General features: G+C 35.8%; 2 protein-coding genes and 1 long non-coding RNA gene across 3 annotated transcripts in view; all 3 read right to left on the reverse strand.

The window, feature by feature from the left end:
- The window catches only part of LOC134654807 (ubiquitin-like protein 3), a 205,107-nt gene that overhangs the window by 61,572 nt on the left and 118,945 nt on the right, over positions 1-24,590 (reverse strand). The gene's annotated exons all lie outside the window — the stretch shown is intronic.
- Positions 9,570-12,691, reverse strand: LOC134654732 (uncharacterized). The gene is made up of 6 exons (XM_063510203.1): positions 12,683-12,691; positions 11,994-12,032; positions 11,368-11,518; positions 11,041-11,135; positions 10,413-10,499; positions 9,570-9,692 (listed from the first exon to the last, which is right to left on the reverse strand). The coding sequence occupies exons 1-6, from the start codon at positions 12,689-12,691 to the stop codon at positions 9,570-9,572; spliced, it is 504 nt and encodes a 167-aa protein (XP_063366273.1).
- Positions 15,507-16,500, reverse strand: LOC134654898 (uncharacterized). Its single transcript, XR_010097382.1, has 3 exons — positions 16,370-16,500; positions 15,788-15,912; positions 15,507-15,642 (listed from the first exon to the last, which is right to left on the reverse strand). It is a non-coding gene; the product is annotated as an uncharacterized LOC134654898 (long non-coding RNA).

The following is a 24,590-nucleotide window of genomic DNA, read 5'->3' on the forward strand; positions in this document are numbered from 1 at the left end:
ACAAAATATATTGTAGAAGGTAATTGAATAAAGTCTATTCAACATATACTAGAGTAGGAGGCGGAGAAGGCCGCTTACATTTTACGAATTTGATAAGTTTTTCATGCGACTGTGAGTAGTGTCATTAGATTCAATAGGCGCGAAATGCAATCACGAGTTGTCTCATTTAGGCATCTCACTCGCACATATCACGCATGGTGCGCGTGTTATGCCTATCCACAATCGACACGACTCAAATTCGAATCTAAATAAGATGGAACCTTGTCAAATTGTTAAAACGGTATCGCCGTAAGTATTGGTCATTCTAATAAAATAACACATATTAATTTTTTTGGACATCTTTTTTTATTGGTAGGATGGAGAGTGCTGTCGATTCTGAGTAGAATGAGCCCAAGAACGTCCAGATTTGAAAGAATCTGGTTTTCGATATTTATTTTAGAAAAAGCCCAAATTTATTTTAACGGCGTCGAAACTAAATAAAGTAAACTAAAACTACAAACAAATTAAAATTTATACTTAAATAAAAGAAACTTACCTATAAAATAAAAACCTAATCAAATAAAGTTGACTAAAAACAAAGTTTAAAAAAATACGGTTATTGTCTCGTGATTTTTCCTGTAAAGAAGAATAACATCTTTACAGGTAGTCCAATTTAGCAAAAACCTGCGAATGGAATGCTACCTTTCACACTCATAAATAATTCAAATTCACGTTGAATTACGTCTGTCTGCGTGTCTCAGGCTCGACGTGCAAAGTGGGAGACGTTATTTTAATGTGGCTCTTTTATCTTGTGGTTATTTTTGAGCTGCGCTGAATAGGTAATACGCTGACTTTGTTTACAAGTTTGGGAGATGGGTCAATAACATTCAATAAAAATCCTTTAAACACACTACAATTTTTTGCATTACAAATCAATCCGACGACACAAAATATATTAGGTAAGGTTAACCGAGGTAAATGCGTTACTTGAGATAAATGCGTCTTTTAAGGATTTCTTCTAAACGGTCCATTTTGCTGCTGCAGTATTACAGCGCGACATTACTGCTGCAGTAATACTGGTGTAGCCTGAAACCGCACGGTACCTTTATTAAACAAAGCCAAATGTTTCCCAATCCCGAGTCACAGACGTCACTAGATACCGTGTTCTGGAATCTGGATACATGTGCATGCATGATTGATCTCCTAGGATAGTTCCAGTTTCAGAGAATATAAATCGTGTTCATACATCAATGTTCGTAGACCTGGGGATGTGAGCGCTATTATTGTGCAGTGATTAATAGTAAACACTATTAACAGACCTAAACGTACCTACATATTATCTAGAGGGTTGTAGGCTAACTGTGTTCAAATTAGCTTAGAGGGTTATGTAAATATTAGGTTTACCTTTAATTAATAATTATGTCTATATAATACGTTTAAGTAGATATGACTGGTCAATAATTCAATGGTCAATATACAAGTGGTGAAGTGACTCTATATCTCAATAAGATCATCAATATGGCTACTCTACTACTATGTGGAACCTAATAGTGAACCAACTTTCTAATTCCACAACGTAATTATTTTGCTGCAGACTTCGGTAGCGTTTTTAACGTTCTTCTGTTAAAATAAACGCCTTTGACGATTTAAAGATTTCAGTGGGTGAGATATCACCAGAAGACACGAAAAACTTCAGATACGTGAAGGTTCGCACGGCAAAAACATTTCCATACACTCGTGCACACGTAATCGTACCATCAACGACAGCCGCTCGTAAATCCTCCTCGTTACCGACGATTGACGCTGAAATTAATTGCGCGTTACCACCAAAATAGGGGTTTTTTTTTTAATTTCGCGACGGATTCCCGTCACGTGCCCAGGCAGCGATTAATTCTTTAATTAACCTTCCAGCGTGCTCCGGGGCAGGGGGCGCGAATTAGAAGAAATGACAAGATAACCCCGCGAGATGAGAACAATATAGCAGGTACGCCACTCTTACAAATAAAGAAATACGTACCTACAATCTTTATTGGCGTCGTTATTATGATTAAATACTGCTACCATTATTTCGAATGTTAGCTGAAACAAAATAGGTAATCAAAATAATTTGCGAACGATGGTTACTTTGAGAGCGGCAGACCTATCTGCTGAACTTTCCCAACTTAATATTATTATTTTACATGCTCAGCTAAGCTTCAGTTTTTAGTTTTACTTGTTTTGTTTTGTTGTTGCACACTGCACGCTGATCTGGCACAACTTTTCTGTGCAGGTTTTAAAGCTACGTTTTAGTACAGACTACAGACATTTTTTATGTGCATGTGAAAGAAAACAAATTTGATACCGGAACAAGGGTGGATTACAACAAAATTAAAGAAAAAAAACTTCTTTGCTTGTAAACTTTAAATAAATGTCATATACTAAGAAAAAGTGACCAAGGCCTCCAGTGCCCCATGCTGGAATCGAACCAGCGTCCTCTGCTATCGCGGCAGGTGCCTGTGCCATTCGGCCACTGGGCCACAGTGGCATAGGTCGAATTTTCCCAAGTATATGCACTTACTGATGTCTTATGGCACACCCTATAGTAGTGTGTCTACTTGATATAAAAAAAAAACAAATTAAAATATTTTCTGAAAATAATTTAATTTGTTCTAATACATTCTTTGCTTGTATTACGAGTATGTAATCTGCGCCCACTGTAGTTTCATTTGGCGTAGTCGGTAAAACAAAGACTCAAAGATCACGATACGAACGGTAAGATAAGCTGTTGTTTCGCCGAGGGACCGATTTATGTTATTGCGTACACGCAGGGAATTAATGGAACGCGTGCAGAGGGGAATTTTAATTTGGTTTCTTGGTCAGGTTTGTTATTTAAATGTCTGAGTGGTGAAACGTAGAACCGCGGAGAATGCATTAATTAACAAGTATTTCTTTATAAAACAGGAGCTCAAAACTAAATCCCAATTTATTTCATGTTAAGGAACTTATAATGTAGCTAATAGATACTAATAATCATTAAAATAGCGTTTATAGATGGTCAAGCAAATCTTGTCAGTAGAAAAAGGCGCGAAATTCAAATTTTCTATGGGACAATATCCCTTCGCGCCTACATTTTTCAAATTTGCCGCCTTTTTCTACTGACAAGATCTGCTTGACCATCTATTAAATTCTATTATAGTTATTAAAGACTGCACACTTTTCCACGCAACGAGCTGGAGTCGTGTGCATGTGGTGGGGTTCGGATTTTAATAAATAGTAAACACCCCATTTTTATATAGGTAATTCAGTTGTACTATATATTATGTACTTCGAAAAGTATAATAAAATGATGAATGTTGAAGTCGAGTGAAAGCGATAACAGTTTCTTCAAAACAGAATCTCTATCTGTTCCCATCTATTTTACTATAAAGAATAATTACTAATGCATTATTACTAATATTAGAGAGCCTGGAAACTACTGCATCTTAAATGAGAGAGTACAAACCAGGGCAATCGGCAATTAGGCGAAAGCTTAGCAAACACTCGGCGGCCCGACATCACTAATGCACGATGCCGCTAAAATAACCTGCAAAGGACTGCTTTACTTTACGTAGTAAAATATTGACCAGAAAAGTCCATCTTGATTGTACGTTGGTGTTCTTAATTCAAAGTAATGTTCCCCTGCGTGCATGCCAGGTATCATGCTATTTGCCGGATGAAACCATCCATCCGTACTTTGAATTTTTTTTGGGGCTCGAAGCCGCACGCACATATTGAAATCATGAAATAACTTGGTTGTAAAAGAATCGCCTCCAGTTCTAGTACCTAGACTCGTCTAATTGACCATTTCATTAGGCTAATGGTGCCGAGAAATGGAACGGAAATGTTTAATACAAAGTCATCGAGTGTTGCGTGCTGCGGGACAGTTCTTTTACGGAGCCATGGCGCACTGGGAGCCAATCCATTTTAATAATATATATTGCCTTTTAACATTATGATAAGCATTATGAGATAATTGGATATATTACTCTATAAGTAGACAATAACTCGAAGTACTAGGACATAGGACATAACACCATACGCCTATGTTGTTCCCGCTGCTCAGCAGCTCAGCACAGACGTTCGCTCGTGCACTTTTGTTCACGGGCGTGAAATCTTCTTCCGCTATTCCAATGTGAGTAAAAATCTTGAGATAGTTTAATTTCATTCATTATATCAGATACAATACGTTCGATCCTACAGTCAGCAGAAAAAGTCAATAAGCGGGCGAGGTGTTCGAAATAACCAACCCAAATCTTTGTTTAAAGAAAAAGAGCGTGTATCACTGAAAGAATTTTTTAGTTGGTTTTACCATATTTCAACAAAATTTATGGGTTAATATAGCACCTACCCTTGAGTTTTGTTGAGTCAACAAAAACTGTATTGTTGATCAGTTACGGTAACTTTAACTTATTGCATATTTGTTGATTCAACATTTCAATATAATGGTAAAATTAACCCTCTAACAAGGGGTTAACATAGCACCAACCCTTCGATTTTTAGTTGTTTTTATAAGTAGCACAATGGTTAATTTAACCGTCTAGCAAACTATTAATTCATTACTTAACCTTTACATTTTTGTTAGTTTTACTAGTTTGCACTTGGTGCAAACCTGTAAAAACAACAAAAACACAAGTATGTTTGTGTTGAATCTACTTACTTTCAATGGTTAGTTTTACTAGTTTGCACTTGGTGCAAACCTGTAAAAACAACAAACCATGACAGTAAAATTAACTCTCTAACAAGGTTTGGTTTAACGTACTTGAAATGTTAAAAACACAAGTATGTTTGTGTTGAATCTACTTACTTTCAATGGTTAGTTTTACTAGTTTGCACTTGGTGCAAACCTGTAAAAACAACAAACCATGACGGTAAAATTAACTGTCTAACAAGGTTTGGTTTAACGTACTTGAAATGTTAAAAACACAAGTATGTTTGTGTTGAATCTACTTACTTTCAATGGTTAGTTTTACTAGTTTGCACTTGGTGCAAACCTGTAAAAACAACAAACCATGACAGTAAAATTAACTCTCTAACAAGGTTTGGTTTAACGTACTTGAAATGTTAAAAACACAAGTATATTTGTGTTGAATCTACTTACTTTCAATGGTTAGTTTTACTAGTTTGCACTTGGTGCAAACCTGTAAAATCAACAAACCATGTCAGTAAAATCTACGTGTTTTTAATGTTAGATTAACCCTTTTACTCAAGGTTGTGTTAACTGAGTTACTATATTGGATCAACTCTTACTATATTGTTGGGTCAACCCAATATATTTTAAATATAGCCAACAAAATCGTGGTGTTGATTCAATCAATGTTTTGGTGTTGAATTTACCTGATTGATAGGTTAAATGTACTTTCAAAAAGAGGTAGGGTTAACAGTCCTGCACTGTTGAACCAACGTTTGCTGTAATAGTTAGGTCTACATTTATGTTTTGTTGAATTAACCTCGATTAAATAATAAAACTAACAGTGTAGTTTTGTTGAGGCAATAAGTGTCTTGGTGTTGTATTAACCTAGAATCAATAGTATTTTCAACAAAGCAGTTTTGTTGTGTCAACATATACTAATTTTATTGGGAATACTCAAAATGTTTTGTAGTATCAACCTAGATAAAATAGTATTTTCAACAAAACAGTTTTGTTATGTCAATGAGTGCGTTAGTGTTAAAAATACCTAATCTTAATGTTGAATTAACCTTTAAAGCATAGGTTGGGTTCACTTCGATTAAATGGTAATTTTAACAAACTCGTTGTGTTGATTCAATCAAATGTATTGATGTTGATATTACCCGCTTTAAAGGTTAAATGTACTTAAAAAAAAGGGTAGAGTTAACAGTCCTGCAATGTTGAACCAACTTATCTTTTAATAGTTAGATCTACATGTATGTTTTGTTAAATTAACCTAATTAAATGATAAAATTAACAGTGTAGTTTTGTTGAGGCAATAAGTGTCTTGGTGTTGTATTAACCTAGAATCAATAGTATTTTCAACAAAGCAGTTTTGTTGTGTCAACATATACTAATTTTATTGGGAATACTCAAAATGTTTTGTAGTATCAACCTAGATAAAATAGTATTTTCAACAAAACAGTTCTGTAGTGTCAATAAGTGCGTTTGTGTTGCATCTACCTGATAAAATATTGTTGAATCAACCTTTCGAAGTAGAGGTTGGATTAACACGAGCTACAGTGTTGAATCAACTTTCGCTATAGTCGTTAGGACTACAACTTGTTTATAGCGGAAGTTGATTCAACATTGTAGCTCGTGTTGAGCCAACCTTTACTTCGAAAGGTTAATTCAAGGGTTTTTTTATCTGTGGAGCCTAGTACGCTAAATTGTATGACGGACATAAAGCATTCGTCCCTTTCTGGTAAATATGCGAGTGTAGAGAACTAATGCTTTACGTCGGACATAAAACCTAACAGACTAGGGGAGCAGGTACATAACGTGCAACACAAATGCAAACTTGATACAGCAAAACTGTTGTGTTGACAATACTATTATGTCTAGGTTGTTAATACTAGGTACAATACAAAACATTTAGTGTTCGCAACAAAATTAGTAAAAGACACTGCAAAACAGGTTTGTTAAAGATACTAAATTGATTCTAGGTTAATACAACATAATTACATAAGTTTCTTGAATATTTTGATAAATTTACACACATTGGTCAAATTCACACAGATAGGAAATAGACACGACACTAAACAAAAATATCTTCTGCATACGTAGGTACACATAGCTTTCAGCCTAATAAAATAAAATTGAGGTTAATTATAGCCTAACTAAGAAAACAAGTTGGTTCGGCATAGCAAGTACATTAAAAAGAACATTAAAAAACGATTCATACGACAAAAAGTTTATTCTTAAACAATTGAACCTACCACAGGTAGAAAAAAAATCGAATTAGATTTAGGTGGCGCGCATATTATGATACTTTATACATATATATATATTTAGATTTTAGATGTATACTTAACCCGAAACCTAGTGACAGTACAGTAGGTACTCACAAAACTGAACAACTTTTCCCAAGGAACATGGGTCATAGTATGAAAAACAAAATGGTTTTTGGGTTATATAGTACAATATTAGATTAAATATGTTTAAATCTAAAAATGAAAAGATTTAATAGCTCGACTGCATTTCAACCAGGGCTCGGAACCGGTTTTTTGTAAAACCCAAAATAGCCCAATATTTCTAATTATTTTATGCTCTTTACGTAGGACTGAATCATGTATTTAGGTAACAACTTCTTATTATTAGATTGTCCCATTAAAAATGAAATAATAAACCAAAGAACGAAAAAGAACATAATAATACCGGTATTTTTTTTATGAAGAAAAAACCGGTTCAGAGCCTTGATTTCAACTGCGAAACGACTACAAAATCGCAATGGGGTAGATGGGCTGAGTTGCGTTCTCGCGCACGACTCCATACATCTGGCGCGACTTCAAGTATGGAGTCGCGCGCGAGAACGCAACTCATGCTAGACCGCCTGTGTGTCATTCATTAATCTTTTTTAGTATTTGCTCAGTCATATATGGCTGGCTCTAACAATATATAATTTATTATAAAATAGACTATTATGGAAAATACTCTAAAAGGTAGCCAACCCCTACAAGCAATTCTGCCATAAAAAATTTACTACACAAAGCTGCCGTCCTAATATAATACGCAGTAACTATGTATCAATCTCATATAATATATAGTTATTGCATTATTCGGCTTATTCGCACTAGTTACCACCAATTACCAATGGTAACTACTGGGATTTTTTTAGTGAAACAAAAATCCCAGTAGTTACCACCAAATCGAACCAAACTGAGTTCATGGCAACATTGGCAACTAACCACTAAAATGCAACAACTAATAAAAACAGTACATACTGTTGTATAAATTTAATATATTGTACTTTAATAAATAATTATACTTAGCCGATTAGTGTTTCAGTAAACTGCCTTAAAAGTGATTAAAAATAAAAATAAAAACAGTTTTACCGGTGCAAGTGCAAAAACTAAAATAGTCAATGAGAAATTAACGCTTGAATGAAATAGCTTTTTAGTTGTAACTTGAATTTATTATACGGACGAACATACAAATCAGTTAAAAATCAACTATTATTTATCACTTTAAGGTAGTTTACTGGAACACTAATGGACATATCATTATTTATTAAACTACTCTGTATTTATTTGATATAATTTATACTGTTTTTATTAGGTTTGAACTTTAACAAAAAGGTAATAAAAGGTGGGGAAAAAAAATCCCAGTTGTTACCACTGGTAACTGCTTGGTGGTAACTAGTGGGAATAATCCCTATTTTTCCCTTATATTAGGACGGTTGAAAAGTGCCCTATTGCTCTTTAGATAGTGGCGCCTATATACCAAAATTTATATAAAACACAGAAATGATAGCGTTTGAAAGTTGTGAAACAGTACTCTTTTCTAGCGGTATATTAAATGTTGAAGCAGAGTGCCAGAGTTTTGAGAGAAGAACATAAACCGAGTGATGCCGCCATAATTGCAGATATTAATAATTTTGTACCAAATGAGGTAGTTGATTCCTACTTATATGTAAACCTGTATGAACCTGCATGTACACTATCTTATGAAAATGTATGAATTATGACTGTAAGCAGCTGGTTTATATTTAAAATGATTTGCAGATGGAGTTGGACTTTGAATGACAAAATTCTCTATCTTATATTTGGTACGAGTTCTTTCAGCTCCTCAGATTACATACTTTACATTAATTTGAAGGAAACCTCGTTTTCTGAAATATGTTAAACATGATAAAATACCCAACAGGTATAACTATTCAGAATATTATAAAACAGACGAGAGGAGTGGAACGGAGAGCGGAGGATGTATCTGGGTACTTGTCGATAAGATACGAAGTATAAATCGGTTAATTAATATTTCATCATGCAATACATATCTCCAATAGGCACCAAATGAGGAACTATTGGAAGACTTGTAACGTTCTCTAATTCAAGGCATTCAAAATTACTCGTGCAATTAGTTTCGTGTAGCTGACACGCTTGAAGGTGGTCATTGAAACCAATATTAATAAGAACTTTACATAATAAAATAATGACTGGCTCTAATTTAAGTATATAAACAATTTTGTAAAATATAACTTCTTGCTACTCCGCTTACAGATATTGTGACTGAGTAGATGTCTTTTATAGCTTTTTATATTTTGAAAGCGTCTGTTGCATGTAGACTGTGCACAACTATATTCAGATAAATTATTATGTTTCAAGTCGAAATGTAAAAACAAACCTTTCAGGGATTTTAACTCGAAATTACAGATAAAGCAATTAAACGTCATTTTCACTAAAGAAACATTGATAGTAACTTACATTAAATCTGCAATTAAAGTGGCAACACTCGGAAATGTATGATCTTGTGGCGTGTGAATTTCATAAAAGTACCATTGTATGAACATCCACGGCTGAATACTCTCGCGGGGATATTTTATATCAAATACATGAAAGGTTTTGAAGCAAATGTCAACAGCTTTTAAAAGAGACTCCAGCTGGTAAATGACGTCATCAAAATAGACTTAGAACTCTGTAATATTTTCGACGTCTGGCTCGATGCAAATTACCACTGGTTGGCATGTGAGTCCTTTCTTAAGGTGGATATCCCGACGTGTTGCAAGGCAATTCTGAATGTCACTCTGAGTCTAAAACAAAAAAAGTTTATTACACATTTGACATCAGTGATTCCGAATAAGACAAACCCAAAAATTAGGTTTGCTTCATGGTTTGCCGAATATGCCGATTGAAATATCTACATTTTACAGGTTTAGTATACACAATAAAAAGCGCTGGTGGCCTAGCGGTAAGAGCGTGCGACTTTCAATCTGGAGGTCGCGGGTTCAAACCCCGGCTCGTCCTAGTGAGTTTTTCGGAACTTACATACGAAATATCATTTGATATTTAGCAGTCTAAAAAATATTAAAATGTAAACTGTAGGTATATTTCTTACAAAAAATATTCAATAGGTACATGCTTGGAGTACTTAGCTTAGGGTAACATTCTATTTCTGACCGCAGCTGCACTACTGGTACTGAACACGTCGGTGTTATTGTCAATTTCCATAGTAAAATGAACAGTAGTGCAGCTGTCGTTGGAAATTGATTGTCACCTTTGATCTATATTTATTTTATATTCTTAGCTAAGACGCTTTTCGGTGAAGAAAAACATCGTGAGGAAACCTGCATACATCTGCGAAGAATTCAAAGGTATATGTGAAGTCCCCAACCCGCATTGGCTAGCGCGGGGACTATAGCCCAAGCCCTCTCGCGCATGAGAGGAGGCCTGTGTCCAGCAGTGGGACGTATATAGGCTGATTTTTTTTTATTATAGTATACAAAATAAGGTATTAAATTAAAAATATTTACCTTCACATGCAATATCAACCTGTTATGTGCTTCTAATATGGTCGGTTTGTTATATCTTTTTTGTTCAGCTGAATCCTTTGACGATCGCTAAAAACAGAAACATTTATAAGCAAAGGGTCAATATTATGTAATATAGGTAAATAAATAATATAAAAATCTTAACAAACATAGAGTAAATAACTGTATGATAAAATAGAGACCACGAACTATGAACTATCTGTGAACCATCTACTTTTTTGAGGTCGATTAATAAACCTATGTTAGGGGAACCAGACATGTGTGACATTTAAAAGAACATTTGGAGCATTTTGATATTTTCTCGGCACCTGTAAAATTTCTACCACTTTACGAGTTAAAAGTTGAATGTCCTATTCGCCCATTATGTTTTATGGTTTCAATATTATTATAACAAATAAAAACTATGTTTTTTTTTGTTCCAGTCATGATGGGATGTATGGTGCCATTAATTTTAAAACAAAGAATAATCAATGAAACATCAAACTTAAGCAGTTCTATGGCTCCTGTTTATGGTAAAATCTTGCCAGTGTTTAAATTATTGGTGCATGTTCCATTGTAGGGGTGTTTACTAATTTATAATAAATGTATCAAAACCTATCAGCTATCTTACCTTTTCGTCTTTATGTTTCCTTCTATTATCAGATCTGCCGACAGTCGGGACAAGTTTCCCACAAAGTAGGGACAAAGCAATAAATGTTTTCGTGTCTGAAATTAAATTTAAATTTTATTAGTGACTTTTATTTTACTATACCTACTTATTAGAGCTTATTATAAAATATGGTCATGTAAAAAAATAAAGACGATTATTATGTATAAGATCAGGTAAGGTAAAAGCAACCTAATGTTTTTTTCCTGCAGTGGCCCAATTTCTCGATCCATCCACATAAGACAAATCTATCTCTATCTCGCGGTAAGAGTTACCAAAGGCAAAATTTACCTTCTTTTGTTGTGTTGTTGAAGAGGATCTTCAAATCTTGAAATACTTTCACGCCAATAAAAGCAGCATTAGCTTTTTCTAAAAACTCTGGAAACTTCACAAACAGTGAGATGTCCCTTTTAGGATGGCTGTATTGAAAGTCCAACTCAATCTGCAAACCATATAAGATATTAAATACTAATCAGTGCTGAAAGACAATATTTGTCACAAAATAGTTAATACGTTAGCACCACTTGCACCATCCCACTAGTCCGGCGTTAACCGGTTAAACCGTTAACCCAGTGTCAAATTGTACTGGTAACCATGGTAACTCCAGGTTTAACTTAATTGACCTAATTTAATATCAATTTTGACGTGTAATATGTAATTATATTATAAATAAATGACTATGAGTAACCGGTTAACCCCGGGTTAGTGACTGGTGCAAGTGGCCCTTAATCGTTTGGGGCCACTTGCACCGTCCCGTAACTCAAGGTTATGCGGTTAAAACGTTAACTTAGTCTCAAGTTGTACTGGTAAATCAGGTTTAACCGGTTAACCCGGGGTTAGTGGAATGGTGCAAGTGGCGCTAAATTAACTTTCACAGGAATAACTATTTTACCGTTTCAATAAAAATGTATATTTACAAGCTGAAAGCCAAAACTCTGCTTTAACAAGGGGTATTTCTTTTATAGAGTCTGACCAGCGAGTCGCTGCACAAGCATTTTTACAGAATTCTTCATATGGCAACAATTTTATCTGTCAAAAGTGTCAAACAACTGTCAAAATGTTGACAGCTTCTGTTACCAAACAATATTGATATTTGTGTCACATTTATGTGAGTTTTTATTTGCAAACATATGTTTGACCAGCGAGTCGCTGCACAAGCGTTTTTAGAGAATTCTATATATGGCAATAATTTTAGCTGTCAAAAGTGTCAAAAATATTGTCAAACGAGTTTACACATAACCTAGATTCTCAAATTAGAAGCCAGGGGTTATAATTGCATTGCAACGATATCCTCAGTCTGTTTACTGTATTAAATTTACAGTCTGCTACGTTGCAGACTTCAGTCAGTCACTAATCAAAACAAAAATTAATTACGTATGAATTACCAAGTATCAAATTACTTTTTTTGCACTATGCTTCGTGTTACCAGTTAAAGATTTTTTGAATTTGCCGCTTTTTTTTTGTGCAGCCACTCGCTGGTCAAACTCTATGTCTTGCAAATTTTTGGTGGAGCTTTTGTAATCTGTTTGTATGCGATATTTTCTAGTTTGCAGCCGTCCGGCGGACTGGTAATCAGTGGGCCCCTTTAAGATGGGTTGCGACTTACGATATACATTTGGCTACTTTGTCTGATCTCATCCTGAGCAATGAAATCAGGATTTTCCATACATAGTGACCCTATTACATTGATCTTAAGTGTATTTGGTGTTGACTCTGTAAACTAGTACACCAAACGAACACCAAACATTGCCAATTGGGGAAAATAATAAAGTGGGCCTATGTTGCACCAAACCTGAGTTCCACTAGGTACAGCCAGGGTTCAGCATCAGCTCTATCTTGGGTACTGCTCTCCCAAGTGCTCATCAAGAGGTGACGGATGATCAAAATAGCGTGGGTCTATGTTGCACCAAACCTGAGTTCCACTAGGTCCAGCCAGGGTTCAGCATCAGCTCTATCTTGGCTACTGCTCTCACAAGTGCTCACCAAGATGTGACGGATGACCAAAATAGCGTGGGCCTATGTTGCACCAAACCTGAGTTCCACTAGGTACAGCCAGGGTTCAGCATCAGCTCTATCTTGGGTACTGCTCTCGCAAGTGCTCATCAAGAGGTGACGGATGACCAAAATAGCGTTGACCTATGTTGCACCAAACCTGAGTTCCACTAGGTACAGCCAGGGTTCAGCGTCAGCTTTATTTCGGGTACTGCTCTCCCAACTGCTCATCAAGATGTGACGGATGACCAAAATAGCGTGGGCCTATGTTGCACCAAACCTTAGTTCCACTAGGTACAGCCAGAGTTCAGCATCAGCTCTATCTTGGGTACTGCTCTCCCAAGTGCTCATCAAGAGGTGACGGATAACCAAAATAGTGTTGACCTATGTTGCACCAAACCTGAGTTCCACTAGGTACAGCCAGGGTTCAGTATCAGCTCTATCTTGGGTACTGCTCTCCCAAGTGCTCATCAAGATGTGATGGATGACCAAAATAGCGTGGGCCTATATTGCACCAAACCTGAGTTCCACTAGGTACAGCCAGGGTTCAGCATCAGCTCTATCTTGGCTACTGCTCTCACAAGTGCTCACCAAGATGTGACGGATGACCAAAATAGCGTGGGCCTATGTTGCACCAAACCTGAGTTCCACTAGGTACAGCCAGGGTTCAGCATCAGCTCTATCTTGGGTACTGATCTCGCAAGTGCTCATCAAGAGGTGACGGATGACCAAAATAGCGTGGGCCTATGTTGCACCAAACCTTAGTTCCACTAGGTACAGCCAGAGTTCAGCATCAGTTCTATCTTGTGTACTGCTCTCCCAAGTGCTCATCAAGAGGTGACGGATGACCAAAATAGCGTTGACCTATGTTGCACCAAACCTGAGTTCCACTAGGTACAGCCAGGGTTCAGCATCAGCTCTATCTTGGGTACTGCTCTCCCAAGTGCTCATCAAGATGTGATGGATGACCAAAATAGCGTGGGCCTATGTTGCACCAAACCTGAGTTCCACTAGGTACAGCCAGGGTTCAGCATCAGCTCTATCTTGGGTACTGCTCTCCCAAGTGCTCATCAAGAGGTGATGGATGACCAAAATAGCGTTGACCTATGTTGCACCAAACCTGAGTTCCACTAGGTACAGCCAGGGTTTAGCATCAGCTCTATCTTGTTGCCCATCCACTCCCACACCCACCGCTAAACAGCTGCCAGGCGCCCGGATTAATTAATAATGATAGTTTGGCATACTAACTAGAGGGATTTCGTTGCTCTATAAATTGCATACCTATGGCCGTGGCTAGCTCTTAGACCAATACAAAACGCTCACGCCCAGCCCGGAAAACGCGCCTGTGTGACGGAACCTTTAGGCCGCGGACTGGACGCACGCGGCGCACGGCGTGGCGAGCGAGGCAGCGGACTGAGTGAGTGAGTGAGCGGATCAACGAAAGGGAGCTGGGACTTTCATTGAGATATATTTTAAATGATTTTAATGTATAGAACATATCGAAATAAGCAACTTTTACTTGGAAAACTTTTTACTAAAATTGAAAATGGCGGAGATAGAGCTCAAGGCAGGCCAGGCTTTTAAGGCAAGTCGGAGTAGGTACGACGACGAGCGAAGCGAGGAGGAGTGTTAGGTAGAACTGCGACCTTACAGCGCGCGTGCCGAGCGAGCGAAGCGAGCGTGCCGCGGCAGCGGCCGGCGAAGCGCCAGAACCGACTTTTTTATAATAATAAAATTTTACAAGTCCCAGCTCCCTTTAAAAACATCAATCTTTGGTCGCGTCTAACTCGGCCATTTTTTATTTTAGAGAAAAGTTTTTCCAATAAAAGATGCTTATTTTGACGTGATCTACACATTACAATCATTTAAAAATAGTGTCATAATGATACCACTTTGTCGTAGTCTGACCAAAATTCGTGTAAACAACAATTTGGACATGTTGTTTTAACCTATTGTAAAGATGGTATGCACAACCCATGCCAAACCGATGCCCAACAGACTGTACCAAAGAGCGGCCGTCGGGCCGTTTCTGGGACTTAGAAATTTAACAAAACATAGGGGTTGTAAATCTAATTAATTATTACTAAATAATTTAAAATAAAGATAAAATAAATATTATAGGACAATTTTACACAGATCTACCTAGTCCCACAGTAAGCTCAATAAGGCTTGTGTTGTGGGTACTAGACGACGATATATTTAAAATAATCACTTTTTTTAGTAATGACACCACTGTAAAAAAAAACCAAAGTCCCAGCCCCTCTTTGCTCCAAACCCAACCAAAGAAAGAGTCGCGTTACTCGAATGATATTGGTCAAAAGTCAAAACTGCATGAAAATCCGTGCAATGTTTTTAAGTTTATCGCGAACATACAGACAGATGCAGCAGAGAACTTTGTTTTATAAATTAGTTAAGTAATGTTCAAACACTTACGCGTGGATTTTTTCTAGATCTCGGGTTCTCGTTACAGCTGGACACTATGGATAAACTGGACGCACGCCCTGACGGACTACACGGCGCTGATATAACATCATTATCTATGTCACTTGTTGTTGCCGCTTCCGTCGACGTTTCCTGCAAACATAGGTAACCATTTCAGTAAAGAAAGGAAAACTGTGGTTTTAACTAATAATAATGTGTCATTTCAACAAAAGCACAGCTTTTGATTCAACTACTTAATAAGTAAAGGTTGATAGGTAAGTAAACAATAGGTACGTACGTCTATAACTTTGTAGAGCTGTTCCAACCCAGATTTGAACAAAATTCTGTCTCTTATATTTGGTACGAGTTCTTTTAGCTCTTCAGATTTCATACTTTTCATTAATTCGAGGGATATATTGTTATCTGAAATATTTTAAGTATTGCACTGTTAACAATAATATCTGAGAGACCGAGCTTTGCTCGGAAAATATTATAGAACTCAAAAAGTGAGCGTTTTCGCAGATCTAGACTAGATCGATTTTTCGCCCCCGAAAACCCCCATATACCAAATTTCATTGAAATCTTTAGAGCCGTTTCCGAGATCAACGAAATGTAAAATAAATAAATAACAAGAATTGCTCGTTTAAAGGTATAAGATTCATGAGGTAAAACAACACAGAAATTTACCGTACTGATCTAAGTAAACAACTAAACAAGATGGCGACCGACAAGCTCGCTTTCATAAGTAATAGTTAAAATGATATATTATACTAATGCTTTAAAAGCGTTTTCCAATAAAAAGACACGCCAACATTGGTTACCTTTTTTCTAACGCTAAAAAAACGAAAATAATCCGACAACGAAAATAACAAACACGTACCTTCGAAGCGTTTAATGGTTTCCGCGGAAATGCCCCATTCGGCTAAATATACGAGACCTTAAAAAATAAAAACCCTATTACCTTCTTAATTTATAACAATTAGAGTTATTTACATAACAATTATAATGTGTTCTTACCCAACAATGTTTCAATCCATTATTCCCGTCATTCTGTATCACTAGTTAACACTGTTGACAGAAATACGCGTATTTGTTCCTGCAAAAATTCGGATAGACTGGCGAGTGGCGGTGAGGCGGTCGCCGTAGGGGCGGTGGGGCGGGGGCCGGTATACCCTAAGCGTCACCTCGTTGTTGGCGCGCACGAGTTTTGAATAAAGGGCTCCATACACGCAACGCACGGCGCGTCAGCGCACACTTTCTATTGGTGCCTATTGGATAAATGAGATAGTACTGACACTATTACTGGGCTTTAAAAGGGAATAATAAGATAACTATTGAAATATAAAAAAAATGAGGGTTATTTGTGTAATATTACTCGTTAGGTAGCGGTTTAGGTATTAATATTTAGAATTGAAATTGTGATTTTAATTGCAGACCCATAAGTAAAAAAAAAGGACAGAAGCGTTTAATGGTGACTTCAAGACAATTATTTTCTATCTAGCCGATTTCGTCCAATCATAATGTATCGAGTACCGCCACGGTCTTTGAAATGTGATGAATACCTACACATTTTTTTTCTTTTCTAAAACAAATAGTTTTTCTTAAAAAACTGCTTAAGCAACATCAATTTCAACGAAATTGGGTGTTAACAGCCTCTTAAAATAAAAAAATGTTCACTTTAATCTGCTCGGAAACAGAAGAGTCGTAGAATGTATTGTATACATTCTACGACTCTGCTCTTTCCGCACAGACTCTATACAGTTTTTATGAAATATCACAGACTGCTAAGATACTATAGCTGGTCAAGTAAATCTTGTCAGAAGAAGAAGGCGGCAAATTTGAAAAAGCGGCCAAGTGTGAGTCGGACTCGCCCATGAAGGGTTCCGTATTTAGGGGATATATGACGTATTAAAAAAAACTACTAACTAGATCTCGTTCAAACCAATTTTCGGTGGAAGTTTGCATGGTAATTAATGTACATCATATATTTTTTTTTGTTTTATGATTCTCTTATTTTGGAAGTTAGAGGGGGGGGGACACATTTTACCACTTTGGAAGTGCCTCTCGCGCAAACTATTCAGTTTAGAAAAAAATGATATTAGAAACCTCAATATCATTTTTGAAGACCTATCCATATATATAGATACCCCACACGTATGGGTTTGATGAAAAAATAATTTTGAGTTTCAGTTCTAAGTATGGGGAACCCCCAAAATTAATTGTTTTCTTTTTCTATTTTTGTGTGAAAATCTTAATGCGGTTCACAGAATATATCTACTTACCAAGTTTCAACAGTATAGTTCTTATAGTTTCGGAAAAAAGTGGCTGTGACATACGGACGGACAGACAGACAGACAGACAAACAGACATGACGAATCCATAAGGGTTCCGTTTTTTGCCATTTGGCTACGGAACCCTAAAAAGTAGGCATGAAGGGATATCGTCCCAAAGAAAACTAGATTTTCGCGCCTTATTTACTGACAAGATTTGCTTGACCAGCTATATTATCCGGTTTATATTATTGTTATATTTCTTAACCTATCGAACGATATGGAAGTTTTATGTTAAGGTTTTATCTTGTGATGCATTTTAAGATGCAAAATATATCTTAGCATGCTATCTTAAGATACAAACCAATATCGCAAAATTCTTATATGAACATACTACAAACAGTATCTTAAAATACAAACGGCATCTTAAAAGAGAAACAGATATCTCTTTCTCGCTCTCACTTATGGGTGCGACGCACCAAGGTCGCGGTACGATGCGATAGAGTGTTACCACTATAAGATAAAATATTGTACCGTGTGTGGCGCCCTTTAGACGCGTCCTTCGCTGCTAAGATGGCGGCGAAGTCTATTCAAAAGACACCTATTTTGTCTTATTTTTTACCATAATAACCACTATAACTTGATATCCAATTTAAAAATAACTCCGCGTATTTGGAGGTCAGAGTTACACTAGAAATTCGGTGGCGATGGCAAAGTCGTGACTTAACATTGTGAACATTAATAACAGCGAATAAAACCGCTTCGACAAAATGATTTTACAAAATATAATAATACTTAGTTATTAAATATTGCAAGCTTTAATTGTTCAATTTCAAACACCAGTAACACCACGCAATATTACAAGCGGAACTCCTTTTCTAATAAGAGAAATTAGAATAGGAGTTCCGCTTGTAATATTAGTTGTAAGTAGTTTATTATGCAACACGGCCCTGGTCTACCGCGAATCTATTCTGTTAGGTAAGTAAGTAAGTAAGTACTTACATTTATTTCCGACGTCCGCGTCCCCGATTCGCGATAGACCCGGGGTACCCGGTTTTACATACCTACCTTTGTGTCATTTAAAATAACTATTCTTCAAAGTTTCAATCAGAATGGTCAGAGATAGCGGGGATTTCAGAAACCAAAAACATGTAAATAAATGACTGCATATACAATCCGCGTAATGCGAGGCATTTTAGCGCGAAATTTGAAATTCGCGTTAAAGCGAAACCGCGCCTAGTAACGGGATCGCGTACTTAAAGCGGTATTACTGTAAAAGTAATTTAAAAATGTGAAAAGAGTTCCGATCTTAAAAATAATAAGGAAAACCAAAAAATACGTATGCGACTTTGCTAATACAGCTTAGCAAGTATCAACTATATTATTGATGTCGATTTTACCTGTTTATATTATTGTTATCCCAACTGTTTGTGTGAATTCTGGGTACCATTATTTATTCTGTGTTTCTGGTGAAAATTATTCTAGGTTCTATTTGTAATCGAATGTAGAGATGCAAGGGATAGTTTTTTGGTCGGAAATTAACAGGATACCGGACATTTGGCCTGACCGTCGGTCGAATATTCGCTCGCCGGAACATTTTGAGTTTTGCAGATGCGCATCATCGCGTCGTGCAGGTGATGACTGATGACCTGTTTCGTATACTTACTTACCTACTTCATTATTTTAGCATTAGAAAGAACTTCACAGAAAAAAGCTTATGGTTCCAAATCAGGCATTTTTAGGGTAACATTTTGAAGTAAGTAAGTAAGTATTGACCATGCTACGTTAGATAATTCCATTACCTATTATTGACAATTAAAGAACCTGATAAAAACTGCACGTTTACTTCGATGGAATTCTTTCTAATGGTAAAAACACAAAGTAAGTAAGTAAGTAGGTACCTACTTACAATTAAACGTTCGCGCGGGCTCATTTCTAGGTTCGAAACGAGTATTATCATGTTATTTTTACCACACCAGATGGCAAAGGCTCTTTTGATTGTTCAAAAACGAATAAGAAAGTTGCATTTTATTCACATGTGAGGCAAAGTTTACATTTGTGTGTGTGTGTGATAGTTGAAAGAAACACTTAAAAGGGCTAGTTTAACTATGCGAACAGGTTGATTTAGCTTTTCGTATGATGTTGTTTTTACTTTTGTATATTGTTATCCCAACTGTCTGTCTGATAGTTGAAACAAACACTTGAAAGGGTTAGTTTAACTATGCGAACAGGTTGATTTAGCTTATCGTATGATGTTGTTTTTACTTTTGTATATTGTTATCCCAACTGTCTGCGTGACAGTTGAAACAAACACTTGAAAGGGCTAGTTTAACTATGCGAACAGGTTGATTTAGCTTTTCGTATTAATGTTGTTTTTACCTGTGTATATTGTTATCCCAACTGTCAGTGTGACAGTTGAAACAAACACTTGAAAGGACTAGTTTAACTATTCGAACAGGTTGATTTAGTTTTTCGTATGATGTTGTTTTTATCCGTGTATATTGTTATCTCAACTGTCTATGTGATAGTTGAAAGAAACACTTGAAAGGGCTAGTTTAACTATGCGAACAGCTTGATTTAGCTTATCGTATGATGTTGTTTTTACTTTTGTATATTGTTATCCCAACTGTCTGTCTGATAGTTGAAACAAACACTTGAAAGGGCTAGTTTAACTATGCGAACAGGTTGATTTAGCTTTTCGTATGATGTTGTTTTTATCCGTGTATATTGTTATCCCAACTGTCTGTGTGACAGTTGAAACAAATACTTGAAAGGGCTAGTTTAACTACGCGACCAGGTTGATTTAGCGTTTCGTGTGATGTTGTTTTTACTTTTGTATATTGTTATCCCAACTGTCTGTGTGATAGTTGAAACAAACACTTGAAAGGGCTAGTTTAACTATGCGAACAGCTTGATTTAGCTTTTCGTATGATGTTGTTTTTACTTTTCTATATTGTTATCCCAACTGTCTGTCTGATAGTTGAAACAAACACTTGAAAGGGCTAGTTTAACTATGCGAACAGGTTGATTTAGCTTTTCGTATGATGTTGTTTTTACTTTTGTATATTGTTATCCCAACTGTCTGTGTGACAGTTGAAACAAACACTTGAAAGGGCTAGTTTAACTATGCGAACAGGTTGATTTAGCTTTTCGTATTAATGTTGTTTTTACCTGTGTATATTGTTATCCCAACTGTCAGTGTGACAGTTGAAACAAACACTTGAAAGGACTAGTTTAACTATTCGAACAGGTTGATTTAGCTTTTCGTATGATGTTGTTTTTATCCGTGTATATTGTTATCTCAACTGTCTATGTGATAGTTGAAACAAACACTTGAAAGGGCTAGTTTAACTATACGAACAGGTTGATTTAGCTTTTCGTATGATGTTGTCTTTACTTTTGTATATTGTTATCCCAATTGTCTGTGTGACAGTTGAAACAAACACTTGAAAGGGCTAGTTTAACTATGCGAACAGATTGATTTAGCTTTTCGTGTGATGTTGTTTTTACTTTTGTATATTGTTATCCCAACTGTCTGTGTGATAGTTGAAACAAACACTTGAAAGGGCTAGTTTAACTATGCGAACAGCTTGATTTAGCTTTTCGTATGATGTTGTTTTTACTTTTCTATATTGTTATCCCAACTGTCTGTCTGATAGTTGAAACAAACACTTGAAAGGGCTAGTTTAACTATGCGAACAGGTTGATTTAGCTTTTCGTATGATGTTGTTTTTACTTTTGTATATTGTTACCCCAACTGTCTGTGTGACAGTTGAAACAAACACTTGAAAGGGCTAGTTTAACTATGCGAACAGGTTGATTTAGCTTTTCGTATTAATGTTGTTTTTACCTGTGTATATTGTTATCCCAACTGTCAGTGTGACAGTTGAAACAAACACTTGAAAGGACTAGTTTAACTATTCGAACAGGTTGATTTAGCTTTTCGTATGATGTTGTTTTTATCCGTGTATATTGTTATCTCAACTGTCTATGTGATAGTTGAAACAAACACTTGAAAGGGCTAGTTTAACTATGCGAACAGGTTGATTTAGCTTTTCGTATGATGTTGTTTTTACTTTTGTATATTGTTATCCCAATTGTCTGTGTGACAGTTGAAACAAACACTTGAAAGGGCTAGTTTAACTATGCGAACAGGTTGATTTAGCTTTTCGCATGATGTTGTTTTTACTTTTGTATATTGTTATCCCAACTGTCTGTGTGACAGTTGAAACAAACACTTGAAAGGGCTAGTTTAACTATGCGAACAGGTTGATTTAGCTTTTCGTATGATGTTGTTTTTACTTTTGTATATTGTTATACCAACTGTCTGTGTGATAGTTGAAACAAACACTTGAAAGGGCTAGGTTAACTATGCGAACAGGTTGATTTAGTTTTTTGTATTAATGTTGTTTTTACCTGTGTATATTGTTATCCCAACTACCAGTGTGACAGTTGAAACAAACACTAGAAATAATTATGTCAATCGATTTTTTTTGTATTTTACTGTACCTGTTTATATTGTTATTTTAACCCCAGCACATGAGTTAGTTTAACTCCGGCGTGTGAGTTAGTTTAACCATTCGAACATGTTGATTTAGCTTTATGTGTTACTGTAGTTTTTACCTGTTTAATATTGTTATCTCAACTGTTTGTGTGACGAATAAAACAAACATTTCAAAGGGTTGTGTCAATTGCCTTTTTTTGGTAAGGATTTAATTTGTTCATATCGTTATGTTAACCATAATTCGGGTGTTCATTTAACCATTCGAACGTGTTGATTTAGCTTTATGGCTTGCTGTGGTTATTACTTGCTTATACTGTTATCTCAATTGTTCGTGGAAAGGTTGGGAGAAACATTTGAAAGGGTTATGCCAATCAGCTTAATTCCAACATTAACATTTACATTAAAGTCAACTATTGTGAACAGGCATAATTAACAAATTTATTTTGTTGTTTCTGGTAATTAACAAATGGTTGAATATCTTTTGTTGTTTTAACGTATTTGTTTTGTTAACTTTACTATTTAAATTGTTATTTCAATAATTTGAACAGTAAAATCAACAATTACCTATTGAACTATGCATGAATTGTTACGCCAACATGTACAAACAGGTAAATACAACTGTTTTCATATCAACAAAAACTTTTCTGTAAAAACAACAATTTGTTCATTTTGCTTTAACCCATCATTTTGTTAATTCAACTAATTTGTCGCCAACACGTGCAAAATCAACCTTTTCCTTCTTTCAGTGTACGTACCTAATTTTGAACACCGGCAACGGCTTAACAAAGCACTTGTGCAGCTGACTGTACATTATTTATATCGTCAACAATAATTGGCATTTTGTGATGAAAGAACATTTAAAACAACCCAACAAAATTTATAACTTAGAAATTATAAAAATTTGTGAACAACAAGATATATTTGTCGACTCTCTCTTTCCTTCTTACACGTGATATGTCTAATCTGTCTTGTTCTGATTATATCTGTTCTGTTTGTGTATTAGTTTCTTGGTTTAGCTTTTGGGTGCCCCGAAAACCAGCGCAGTGTCTTAGAGACACTGCTTATGCTGAGCGGCATCCTATTTGGTGTAGTACCTTTCTTTAATTAATTTTCTGTTGTACCTAAATAATGTATGTTTTTTTACGCCAAATAAATATTTTCTATTCTATTCTAAAATAATAATTTCTGTGAACAACGATTAATTTATGTTACCATTAACATAGCAAATTGGTTTGAAAGTGGATTTTGTACAAGACTATAAGTATTATGTGCTTAGTTAAACATTAATCACATCGTTACAAACTATAATCTTGCTAAAGAGCTTAAGCTTAATATGGTCAAAACATCATACGCGAGAATAAGCACTTGTTGAATATATTTTCTGTTACTCATATCATTGTATACCTAGTTAATTTAAACATCCTCCAGTATTAAAGACGCTGAATGTATTAGCAAAATTAATTATGAATGCATGGATTTCATAACTTTCATGCAAATATAGGTGGTGATCCTAACTTTCCAAAGTTTGCTTATTATCATATGCATGTTCGCGAAGGCAACAGTGATCTAGTGATGTGAGTGAAGCACATCTTCTTCTGGTTCAACTAGGTACACATTTGTCAAAAAGTAGTTTTCACAAATATAAATTTTAAAGGGCATATATTGGGCAAAATTACTTACTTAAATATGCCCAATATTAACTTCTCTGTATGTACGGTCAAGGAAAGTGAAACCTAAGTCACTTTTCCAATTTATGTAAAAAGTTTATTTCAATTTTCCTTTTCCGTCCGTTTTCAATAAGTTCAACATCTTCTAAAGATTCAAATATAAGACAGGAATTAAATCCCTTGATAATTGTAATAATCAATCTTATAGCAACGTAGTTGCTTGATTTTCGTAGCTGTAATAAATATATCATATTATTTCATTCCCTATTGGGTTTACTTTATCCAAATTAAAAAAAAAAAATTCAGATAAGTCCTGTGCCGTCTGTTATAGTTATTGCTATTTCCAAATTATTTTGATTCAATCCGAGCTTTACAATCGCATCTAATCGACGTTCTATACAATAGTCGTACACTAATCCCATTCTAGAAATGCCAATTACACCGCAGCACTATGCACCTCATATGCATTTGGTATGCAGCCGTCGCTCCATCGTAACGCGATCCGGCAACATTTGGCGAATGCATAAAATCCGAATGCAGCTCCCTAACGACTCGGCGGTTAAAGAACGGTAACAGGGATCGCTGGTTAATTGAAAACTGATAGTAAAATTACTCCTACCAAAGTGGAAGCCGTAAAACATACGCGGGTAATTGAACGCA

This window comes from Cydia amplana, chromosome 15 (genome assembly GCF_948474715.1).
Source record: "Cydia amplana chromosome 15, ilCydAmpl1.1, whole genome shotgun sequence".
NCBI lineage: Eukaryota > Metazoa > Arthropoda > Insecta > Lepidoptera > Tortricidae > Cydia > Cydia amplana.

Bases quoted from the DNA above. Each gene is read 5' to 3' on its own strand.
- LOC134654732 (XM_063510203.1), bottom strand. The intron at 11,136-11,367 runs GTAAATTTTGCC...ATTTAATTTCAG, and splicing joins CAACAACACAACAAAAGAAG to ACACGAAAACATTTATTGCT. The intron at 10,500-11,040 runs GTAAGATAGCTG...TTCTGTTTTTAG, and splicing joins GGAAACATAAAGACGAAAAG to CGATCGTCAAAGGATTCAGC.